The following is a 12,413-nucleotide window of genomic DNA, read 5'->3' on the forward strand; positions in this document are numbered from 1 at the left end:
CTTCTTGCCCTAATGGTAGTCGAGCATTCTGGTCTCTTGCCAAAGCTACTGGCCGCAACTTTTGCCCATCTCTGCTCCCACCTCTGTCCAAACCAGATGGTTCTGTTGCCACTTCAGCCAAGGATAAAGCTGACCTGCTAGCATCCCATTTTACTTCCAACTCATGTATTAATGATCTTGGTAAAACACCTCCCACCATTCCCAACACGTTCCATTCAATGCCTCTTGTGGTCTTCCGTCAAAAGGATATCAGAAGGATTTTGACGAATCTTGATGCTAAGAAAGCTCCAGGTTCTGATGGTATTTCTCCACTTGTTCTCAAAACCTGTGGCGCCTCCATAGCCAGGTGAGATGGAGCAGCAGCACTGCGTAGCACACGCTTCTTGATTAGACCGGGATTCGAGTCCGTCACCACCAAATACGGAGGATGCGGAAAGGTCAGGGCATGACCACCTCATATCTCGGAGCAATATGACCTTAGTTGCTAATGCTCCTACAAAAAAAAACAAATAATAATAATAATAAAGTAAGCCTCTGTAGCCAGGTGGGAAGGAGGAGCAGTGCGTAGCACTAGCTTCTTGATTAGACCGGGATTCGAGCCCGTCACCACCAAATACAGAGGATGCGGAAAGGTCAGGAAATGACCACCGCATATCCTGGAGCAATATGGCCTTAGTTGCTAATGCTCCTAAAAAAAAACAAAATCAAAACCTGTGCTCCTGAACTTACTCCTATTCTTTGCCCCCTTTTTTCAATTTCTTATACCAAAGGTGTTTTTCCTTCTGCTTGGGAATTTGCTCATATCCAGCCAGTTCCTAAAAAGGGTGACAAATCCCTCCCATCCAATTATTGTCCCATTGCAATTACTTCTGCTCTATCTAAAGTAATGGAGAAAGCAATTAACCGCAAACTCTTAAACTACCTAGAAACCTTCCATCTGATCAACGATTGCCAGTATGGATTCCGTCAGTGTCCATCCACTGGTGATATTCTGGCTTATGTTATCCATTTATGGACTAATTCCATGGTTCGGTGAAACACAAGTAGTTGCTCTTGATATCTCAAAGGCTTTCGATCGTGTTTGGCGTAAAGGTCTTCTAAACAATCTTCCATCTTCTGGCTTGCCAACTGTTTTTAATAATTGGGTATCCAGTTTTTTCTTTGATCGCTCACTGAGGGTGATGGCTCTCTGTCTTCTAACTTCTCCACTAATGCCGGTGTCCCCGAAGGTTCGGTTCTTTTCCTCTTGTATATTAATGACCTTCTTCCATTGACTGGAAATCCTATCCATAGTTTTGCCGACGATAGCACATTGCATTCCACTTTCCATTTTGAGAAACCTTGTCCTGATCAATCAGCTTCAACTTCTCGAAAATCTCCTACCAATTCCTTAAATGCCGATCTTCAGGTAATTCTCCAGTGGGGCAAAGACAACTTAGTTGATTTCAACCTTTCTAAAACTCAGTTTTGGCTTATATCTTGCAAAAAGGATTCTTCTGCTCCTATGCTTATCTTTAGTGACATTCCGATTTCTAGGAAAAATAATATATCTCTTTTGGGAATTACCCTGACTTCTAATCTCTGTTGGCACAAACACATTACAAATATTGCTTCCTCCGCATCTAAAAAACTTGGTTTTCTCTTTCGCTCTCGGCATTACTTTTCTTCCAAACAGCTGCTCACTCTGGCTTTCTGCATCAAAAAAACTTGGTTTTCTCTTTTGCTCTCAATGTTACTTTTCTTCCAAACAGTTGCTCACTCAGTATAAATTGCAAATCCGCCTAGCCATGGAATATTGTTCCCACATCTGGTTTGGTGCCCCCAAAACCTCTCTCAGTCTTCTTGATTCCATTCAGAAGAGGGCAGTTAGGTTAATTAATGATTCATCTCTAACAGAGTCTCTCCACTCACTGTCTCATAGACGTACTGTTTCTGCTGCATGCCTCTTCTACAGATACTTCCATCCAACATCCATTTACTGTCCAACTTCAAACTCACAGAACCAACTTTTCATCTTCCTCCTTTATTCATTCAACTGCTGTTTTCTGGAACAACCTTCCTTCATACGTATTTCCTGAAAATAACAGTCTACAGAAGTTGAAGTCCAATGTCAACAAATATCTTCTTTCATCATCTCAATCTCCAACCCAAGCATGGTACTAAGTACTATAGATTCTAATACCTCTCGTGTGTGGGGTTTACATAAAAAAAAAAAAAAAAAAAAAAAAAAGATGATTTATGAAATTTAGGTATACCCTATATAAACAGATAGATATTTTAGGGTATTATACTTTAGTTTTTTAATTATTACATTAGGGGAAGATGCTGTGTATTTGTATGTGCTACTGGACTGCAGTTCATTTTTAGTAATTTCTATATAATATGACTTACATATAAATGCATAATCGCAAGCAGCTTTGCCAACCGGAGTAATTACAAAATGTTTGTGTATTTCTTTGAGCTGCTTATTTATTAATTTTGTATTATTTAGATTATCCGGTCTGAATTTCAATGGATTATATTTGTTAAATTTGATATTTAGCATTGTGAAAAGCCCCATGTGGTGTGCTTCAACCTGTATGTTATATGTGTCTGCAGATCTTATGCAGTATTTTAGTAAATCTAGATATAACAGTTTTTTAAAAGTTGATTTATTAATAGGTACATTAGGTCGAAACTTAAAACCGAGTGATAAAATATCTCTAAAATCGGGATATGGGATTATATCTAAATTGCCAGTTATAATGTGGTTATGATTAGGATCTACTTATCTAAGAAATGAAGGCTTGTGGCAAACACATATATCCTGTCCAATGTTAATATTGTGAAGGTTTGTAGCTATTATTTTATAGTTACATGCTTTGAGACCAAATGGTTTAGCGTATCTATTGCATATCTAAATCACCTATTGCATTTAGATTCATAACATCATGTAGAGATAGTTATGCGGAAATTGCAGGTAAAAGTTAGAAAAGTTGCTTAAATAATGTAAATAAAACTATTATAATAAATAACAACTTACCGATTATAAATGCAAAAAAATAACAATATTCAGCAAATACAAACATTTGACTTTAACCGTTTATTAACTAATATCAATCTTGACAATTTAAAAGATGTTCTCCAAAAACTATTTGGAACATAAAAATGCCATAAAGTTTGATTTAACATACTGGGATACTCTAATAAATTTATGTATTTTTAATAATTACGTATATTACGGAACTTCGTTATACTTACAATTGAATGGCACCCCTATCGGAAGTCCAGCATGCTGTATAATTGCAAACCTCTATCTATATTCTACAGAAAGAACATTCCAAGATAACCTACTTATTTTCAGATACATAGATGATCAATGTGTTTTTAATTGTCCACATTTCATTGAGGATTACAGCAGATTATATCCAGAAGAAATCATATTGGAAAAAACTAATAGGTCTGATACTGTAGCAAATTACCTTGACCTTCGTATAGAAATATTCCATAATAACACAGATGTAAACATATATAATAAAGAGATGCATTTAATTTCAATGGAGTCGGCCTTACAAACTGGAGATCTAATATATCGAAATCAGTGCATGCTAATATCATTTTATCCCAATGCCTGAGGATTGCTTCTATTTGCAATAAAAACACAACCTGTGCAGCAAATACAATAGCATTGTACAATAAGTTGATAAATAATAATTTCCCTATGGCTTACCTGAAATACCACTTCAGAAAGGTGATAAATATAATCATTTTTAAAAAAATGTATTTTTTGAACCCATTGCTTCAATATAATTACCATAATTACGGATTTAGAGCCACATATATTATGTACATAGGATACGCTTTGCTTTCTTGGTGTCTTACAGCTTAGAAAACGTGTACCCACTGGCCTGCAAATTATAGTGTATCATTTATTTTTTTTAATGTTATTTTATCTTATCTCATTTTATAATCACACTGTATATACTTAAGTTCACGATAAGGTGACATACAAATTCAGCTCAGGCTCATTCTATACGAATGAGTTTGTGATTCCGGGCATACCCAAGCTACAGCTTATATCTTGTTTTGTCTTTAAGCTGTTCTCCACTCTTTTTTCTTATTTCTCCGAAATTATTAGGGTAATCCAAGGATGTAGGAGAAATTAATTAGTTTTACCATATCCGTAACATAGGGGCACAACATATATACTCACTAGAGGGATTATTATTTCATAATGACTAGTTGTTACATTATGTCCTGGATACAGTAGATATGCATTATACTTTACATTTATTCTTATTTCAATTATTAAATTACATTCTTGGCCGCAGTTGAAGTCATCTAGATTGTGGGTAGACAACAATAAGTTGTGTGTGTGTGTGTGTGTGTGTGTGTGTGTGTGTGTGTGTGTGTGTGTGCAGGGCATCTCAAAAATATTGGTACAAACATTTAGGGGAGGTAGGTAACATCTAAAGGAATGTGAATCGCATAGGAACCCAACCGGAAACATCACGGGAAAGTAGCAGCAGAGGCACAAGAAGCAGAAATGACAAGACAGTAATTAGTGGCAAACATTTATTTGACATAATATTAACAATGGAATAACGAGATGGATGCATTTCATGATGTTACAACAGATGCTCGAAAGTTCCACCATGAGACGTGATGCATGCGTGACACCGATGCAGCATGGATCGGTGGACATGTTTGAACACACCTGGAGTTTCTTTGACATTAGCAGCAGCGCAGACGAGTCTTGCCAAGTATAATAACCTAAAATATCCATTTATATATGGTATACCTAAATTTCATAAATCACCAATTGCATTTAGATTCATAACATCATGTAAAGGTGGTTATGCAAAAATTCCTGGAAAAAAAGTTAGAAAAGTTACTTAAAATCATATTAAATAATGTAAATAAAACTATTATAATAAATAACAACTTACTGATTATAAATGCAATTAAAAATAACAATATTCAGCAAATACAAACATTTGACTTTAACAGTTTATTCACTAATATCAATCTTGATAATTTAAAAATTGTTCTCCAGAAACTATATTTGGAACATAAAAATAGTATAAAGATTGATTTAACTTACTGGGATACTTTAATAAATTTTTGTACCTTCAATAATTACGTATATGACGGAACTTCGTTATACTTACAAGTGAATGGCACCCCTATGGAAAGTCCAGCATCTTGCATAATTGCAAACCTCTATCTATATTATGTAGAAAGAGCATTCCAAGATAATCTACTTATATTCAGATACGTAGATGATCTATGTGTGTTAAAGTGTCCACATTTCGTTCAGCATTATAGTAAATTATATCCAGAAGGACTTGTATTGGAAACAACTAATAATTCTGATAATATAGCAAATTACCTGGATCTTCATATTGAAATATTTGCAATAACAATAAAACCTGTTCAGTAAACATAATAGCATTGTACAGTAAGTTGATTAATAATAATTTCCCTATTGCTTACCTGAAATACCACTTCAGGAAAGTGATAAACATAATTAATTTCAAAAATTTGTTTTCTGAACCGATTGCTTTAATATAATTACCATAATTACGGATTTAGAGCCATGTATATTATATACATGAGATACACTTTGCTTTATTGGTGTCTTATGGCGTAGAAAACTTGTACCCACCGCCCTGCAAATTATAGTGTATAATTTTTTTTTTTTTTATGGTTATAACTGTATATACTTAAGTTCACGCTGAGGTAACATGCAAAATCAGCTCAGGGTCCTACTATAGGAATGGGTTTGCGATCCCGGGCATACCCAAGCTACAACTTCTATCTTGTATTGTCTTTAAGCTGTCCTACATTCTTTGTTCTTATTTCTCCTAAATTATTAGGGTAATCCCGAGGATGTAGGAGAAACTATTTCTTATCTATACTACTATTTTTTCGCCTTTATGGAGTTCAGGTTCTATTATTCCTACTCTATTATTTTTCTTCTTACTATCTGCATGTTTTTCTCTTTGTGTTAACTTAAATTTAATTAATTGATTGATTAATTAATTATTTTTATTTATTTTGATTTATATTTTTACCATATCCATCACATAGAGGGGCACCAAATATTAACTCATTAGGGGGATAGTTATTTTGACGACTATTGTTGTTATTACATTATGTCCTGGATACGGTAGATATGCATTACATACTATATATCTAATCTTATTCTAATTTTTAATTATTAAATTAAGTTCTCTGTTGGGTCAACGATGATCAATATATGCTTACATTTACAATTTCTTATTTGGTTCAGATTCAAACAATTTTTAACTGTCTTTACTTAGTTTAGATTCAAATTACTTTATACTTTATATATTAGCATATATTGATCATTACAGAAACAGAGAACTTGTCTTTTTTGCCTTCAGTCTGGGTGGTTGGCCCCAGTTGAAGTCATCTGGATTGTGGGTAAACAGCGATAAGTTTTTTTAATTTTTTTATTTTTGCGTTTTTTTCTTAGTTTCCTGCTTGGTATTATTTAACGATTTGCCTTCTATATTATTATCTTTAATATTAATTTTACACATTTTATATGTATATATATGTATATATAATTTTATCATCAAATAACAAGTTTATAAAGCATTATTGGTTCTCTACTATCACCATTATTTGGTTTTTACATTGTTTTCATGGTCTGGGCTATCGGTCGGGCTAAAGTCATCTAGCTTGTTAACCACCTTAAAATTGTTTCCCCCCCCCCCGCCTTATCTAAATATCTCATACTATAATCTAGTATATCTTACGAATTATATATCCTTATGATACCTTATGATTCATCAGGTATAACAAGCAGAGGACAACAGAAACTGATAGCTCGCTAATTGTAGGTAAACACATTGCAAGGGTTAGCCCTCGATAAAGTCCTTTGTAATGTGTATCCACCAATCTATACTGCAATTGGCTTGACATGGGAATTTAGTAATTATCCTTATTTATTTGTTTTATTTTGCCTATAACAATTATATGTTTCCCTACTAGGTTATACCATGGACCAAAGTCAGCTAGGATTGATATCACATCCCTTAGTTACCACCTACTCGTTCATACTATGTTCATAGTTATTAAGACTGATGTAATGTTTTATCTAGACATTGATGGCATTAATCAGCTCTTCTCACCTTTATTAGGTCTTTGATTTTTTGGTTTTTGCTATAGTTTTCACTGTTTGCATCACCTTCACAATTGAATATTTTACCTTTCAACTGTTAACTATTTGCCATATCTACTATATATATATATATATATATATATATATATATTTTTTTTTTTTTTTTAAAATTGTTACTGTTATTTATGTATGAGCTGTTCTTCCACATTCACCTGCTCCTTTTTTTGCTTGCAGTAATGTTAGACCTCCAATTCCGCCTGTGAGAGGTATCCTGGTTGAGGATAGAATACCAATTGGCAAGTTGATATTTCTGAAATATTAAAAGATACTGTAGAAATGTCTAATAGTAAAACTTTATTCTATTTAACCATTTAGTTTTGTATTTAACACTGTACAGTATTTAACCCTTTCAGGAGTGAGGTCCCTGAACATGTGTGGGCCCTGAGCAGTGACCCTTCCATTAGCAGCTGGCTCAGTGGAGTGAGTTTCTTCACAAAATTTTGAAAATTCATAGAAATAAAAACTTTTTACATAAATGGTTTTAAATGTAAATATGTTCTTAATGTGATGCAGCTGTCCAATATTAGCATGAATAAATCAAACTTCAAATCAAAATTTTAAAAAGAAATTAGAGAAAAATGTGAAATTGGAGAAAAAAGAAAGAATCATAAAAATTAAAAACCTTAAAAAAATTCACCCTTACTTTTCTTTTTTTTTTTTTTTTTTTTTGATTCAACTTCTAGATCTGAATTCCAGCCTTAGTAATCCAGAATTGGGCAGCAGTGGCTCCTTTGATTTTAAAATGTATTTTTATGCTGCTATCCATTATGAACTGAGTCTACAATTACTTGGAAACATGGATAAGAGTTGGCTAACTTATTGGAAGATTTGAAGATAATTTGTACAAAATGGAAACATTATTTGAAACATATTCAAAAAAAATGTATATATATACCATTTGTCCAAAAATTAAATGAATGTTATAAAAAATTTTATTTTATCCAGTGTTAATGTTTACATTATTAATATTCAATATAATTTACTTCTGTAGCCACACACTTCTTTGCTCATGCTTCCCAATGATTTAAAGATTTTTAGACGTCTTTCTTTGTGAATGCTTTTTTGGCAATCTGTTGTGTTGGATTAGATTTCAAGAATGGACACAAATCATTTTCTCTTCGTGTCCTATTTTAGTTTTAGGAATAGCCATAACTTATATGGTGCTAAATTTGGCAAACAAGGACTCGATGCTTTCTTTGATCCTGATCAAGAATGCGTGAACTGGCACTTTCTAGTCTCATGCCCAAATTCCCAGTTAAAGTGGTCCTAACAGAACCAAATGAAAGAGATTTGGTCTGAAAGAACCGAAAAATGAAAGCAAGACTGAAATAGATTCTTTGGGGAGTTTCATGATTGGTCAGTTGTCGATCTGATCAATTATAGTGTAAACTTTATTGATATGTTGATAATTTTGTGATGGTTAGTATTAATAGTGGCAAATGATGCAAGAATGCATCAATTAAATGGCATGGCAACTGGAAACTGTGATTATTTCTCTTCAATTTCTTCTAGTGAAAATTATCTTAATTCTGATCTAGAAGTGAATTGTTCTGAAATGAATGGTAGTGTGCATTGTGAAAAAAGTTTTGAAGGTAATACAACTGAAATTTGGTTAAATCATCTTAAATCTGCAATATCTCTTGGTAGTGTATGTGGAAGTCTTAACACTACTGAGGATTGTGATATTAAGCCAATATTTCTTCTTATTTGTATATGTTTTTACTGTTTAAGGGGTAAAACCAGTTTATATAAAACTTGTTTGGTTTGCAACAAGAATTTTGTGGATCCATAAAAATTAACAGGAGAGATTGCTTCTACAGGGATGGGATACACTTAAATAGAAAGGTTGCAAGAATATTTGCTGATGCTATCGAGGCAGTGTTAGGTGGGTCGGAAAACTGCTAGCTTGGGGGGAGACAAAGACGAATAGATTAACAGTAGCCATTGGCAGAGGTGAAAGAGATTCTTGCACTGCTTCTATTGGAATGAGCAGAAGCCTGAAACACATGGTGCGGGATACTTCAGAGACTGCCGGGAGTCATTGCGGTACAAGTAAACACATGGGTTGTGTTAGGGTAGCTAAGAATAGAAATAGGTGCATGTATACTTGCGTGTACACCAATGCTAGGAGTTTAGTAAATAAATTTGATGAAATTGAGGTATTGCTCAAAACATCAAAGGCAGATATTGTTGGGATATCAGAGACTTGGTGTCACACAGATGTAAGGAATGCAGAACTGGAATTTGGGGAGTACAATATCTACAGATGATGTTACAGAAAGGATAGACTGGATAGGAAGGGAGGAGGGGTTATGCTATTAGTTAAGAAATACATAAAATCCAAGGAAGTGAAGCCAGTGGACAGTGCAGTGTCGAGTCAGTTTGGTGTGACATAAGCATTGGGAGATCAAAATTGAGAGTAGGAGTGTGCTATAGGCCTAATGACTCTGATGAGTATAATAAGAAACTGTACAGGGAAATAGAGTGGGCCAGTAATTCAGAGAGTCTTATAATGGGAGATTTTAATTTCCCAGATATTGACTGGAATTTGGGGGCTGGTCACTCACACACTAGCAAGGCTTTTGTGGATTTATTGGATGATTGTTTTCTACATCAGCATGTGCGGGAGACAACTAGAGGGAGGAATACTCTTGATTTGATTATCAGCAGTGATTCTTCATGCATTAAGAATCTGCAGATAAATGAACCACTAGGTGGCAGTGATCACAGTGTGCTGAAGTGGGATTTACTCAAAGAGGTAACTACCATTGGGGGTAAAGGGAAGGGTTATTGCTTTCGTAAAGGCGACTATGATGGACTGAGACAGTATTTAAATTCTATACAGTGGGACCAACTGATGATGTTACCAACAGCAAATTCAAAATGGGAAGCATTCAAAGAACTTATCTTGGAAGCTACTAGGCTTTACATACCAACTAAGAAATATTGTTCAAGGTTTCAGCCTAAATGGATGTCAGATGAACTGATGAGGCATATGGCAGAGAAGAAACATGCATGGGATACATACAAATTAACACGTGACACAGAAGCCTATAATAGATACAAGTTGATCTGTAACCAAGTTACAAAGGAGGTCAGGCAGGCGAAGGCAGATTACGAGAAATCCTTGGCAAGGGATACAAAGAAAAACAGCAAAGAGTTCTTTACTTATGTAAACTCTAGAAGGAAGGGGATGAATCAGATTGGTCCACTTGATATTGATGGGTCAACTGTTGATGATCCTGCTCAGGTAGCTAACAAACTAAATGAATATTTTGCATCGACATTCACACATGAGGAGTTATTTAGCGAGGGGAAAGCCAGAGGTGTATTCAACTCTAGCAGTAAGCTAGAGAATCTTGTAATAACTGAGAGTCAAGTGGAAGAGAAATTGTTGAAGATAAACACAAGAAAGGCACCCGGGGTGGATGGGATCTATCCAGTTATATTCAAGGAGGCAGCGAAGGAAGTAAGCAAACCCTTAGCCATAATTATGAGAGCTTCCTTGGACTCGGGGTAAGTACCCACAGACTGGAGATGTGCAAATGTCACCCCAATTCACAAAGGAGGATCAAAGGCTGACACAAGTAATTATAGACCTGTTAGTTTAACTTCTGTTCCTGGAAAATTAATGGAGGCATTGGTTAAAGAAGCACTGCAGGATCATCTAGACAAGACTTCAGTTATAGCTCAGACACAGCATGGTTTTGTTAAGGGGAAGTCATACGTGACCAACTTGATTGGATACTATGATGCAGTCACAAAGGAACTGGATGCAGGGAATAACTTTGATATTATATACTTGGATCTTAGAAAGGCTTTTGATACTGTTGCACATGGAAGACTGCTGCACAAATTGGAGCAGTGTGGCATTGGAGGCAAATTGCTGCAGTGGATAAAGGGGTGGCTGAGGGGTAGAAGACAGAGAGTGGTAATCAATGGACACTGCTCATCGTGGACTAATGTTATTAGTGGAGTCCCTCAGGGCTCAGTGTTGGGTCCATTATTGTTTTCTGTATTCATAAATGATATTGATGAGGGTATATCAAGCTTAATGTCGAAGTTTGCAGATGATACAAAGGTAGGCAGGGTTGTCAAGGACACTACTGACACTATGCTGCTGCAACAGGATCTGGAAAGGTTGAGCAGATGGGCTTGAGAGGTGGCAAATGAAGTTTAACATTGACAAATGAAAAGTACTACACATGGGAAACAGCAACCCAGAGCAACGTATCAACTCTGTGGTACTACACTGACAGTGGTAGAGAATGAAAGGGACCTGGGGTGGTTGTGCAGGCAGATATGAAGTTCTCTGAGCAGTGCAGATGGGCTGCAAGAGTAGCTCATGGTGTATTGTCAATGATATATAGGAATTTTTCTAGCAGGGATAAGGAGGTGATTATTCCCTTGTATAAGGCAATGGTCAGGCCACACCTAGAGTACTGTATACAGGTCTGGAGGCCTCATTTCAAGAAGGATGTAGAGCTGCTGGAATGGGTACAGAGAAGGGCAACAAGATTAGTGAATGGAACAAAGGGGTGCTCTTACAAAGAAAGGCTTAAGTTTTGCAAATTACAGTGTCTGGAGACTAGGCACCAGCGAGGTGATCTGATCGAAGTGTATAAGGCCTTGAATAGTTTGAGCATGCTCAATGCTGATGGGATTCTTCCTCTTGCTCAGAATAATCACCTGAGAGGGCATAAATTCAAATTGAGGAAAGACAGATGTAGGATTGACGTGCGGAAATTTGCCTTTAGCCAGCGGGTGGTTGGTTGGTGGAACAGACTTCCATCCCTTGTCTTGGAAGTTGATAACCTAAATAAGTTTAAGGCTCAGCTGGACAGGTATTTGGAACGAACAGAGGGGTGAAGTGGTAGTGGTTTTTTTTTTTTTTTTTTTTTTTTTGGCTGATGCTGCATAAGCTTGCTTTCTTGCATCAAATGCCTCTACTAATGCTAATAATAACTATCTCTGTAACTCATTTGATGGAACTAGTATTCTTGATTCTCCTAATTTTACTTCTATCAATGATAACTTTACTCAAAGAAGAAGTAAAAATATTTCTTCTTCATTATCCTTTAGCCTTCAGGATGAAAGACTATCATCTGATGAAATTAATGAAAACAAATAACGAATTTCTTGTTTTGAAACTTTAATTTGTAACTTATTTAAAGCACAAGCCAGTTATTTTGTATTTGAATCTTGAAAATCAAAGATTGAT

The 12,413-nt window shown here is 35.4% G+C and overlaps 1 protein-coding gene across 1 annotated transcript in view; it reads left to right on the forward strand.

Annotated features, from left to right (window-relative positions):
* LOC150091113 (UBX domain-containing protein 7) overlaps positions 1 to 12,413 on the forward strand; it is a 690,832-nt gene that overhangs the window by 187,134 nt on the left and 491,285 nt on the right. The window contains exon 3 of the mRNA XM_090384602.1: positions 7,367 to 7,413. Coding sequence (XP_090240728.1) covers positions 7,367 to 7,413 — 47 coding nt within the window. The remainder of the gene's footprint in view (positions 1 to 7,366; positions 7,414 to 12,413) is intronic.

Source organism: Mastigoproctus giganteus, chromosome 1, assembly GCF_048544385.1.
Source record: "Mastigoproctus giganteus isolate SK-2022 chromosome 1, ASM4854438v1, whole genome shotgun sequence".
NCBI classification, from domain to species: domain Eukaryota; kingdom Metazoa; phylum Arthropoda; class Arachnida; order Uropygi; family Thelyphonidae; genus Mastigoproctus; species Mastigoproctus giganteus.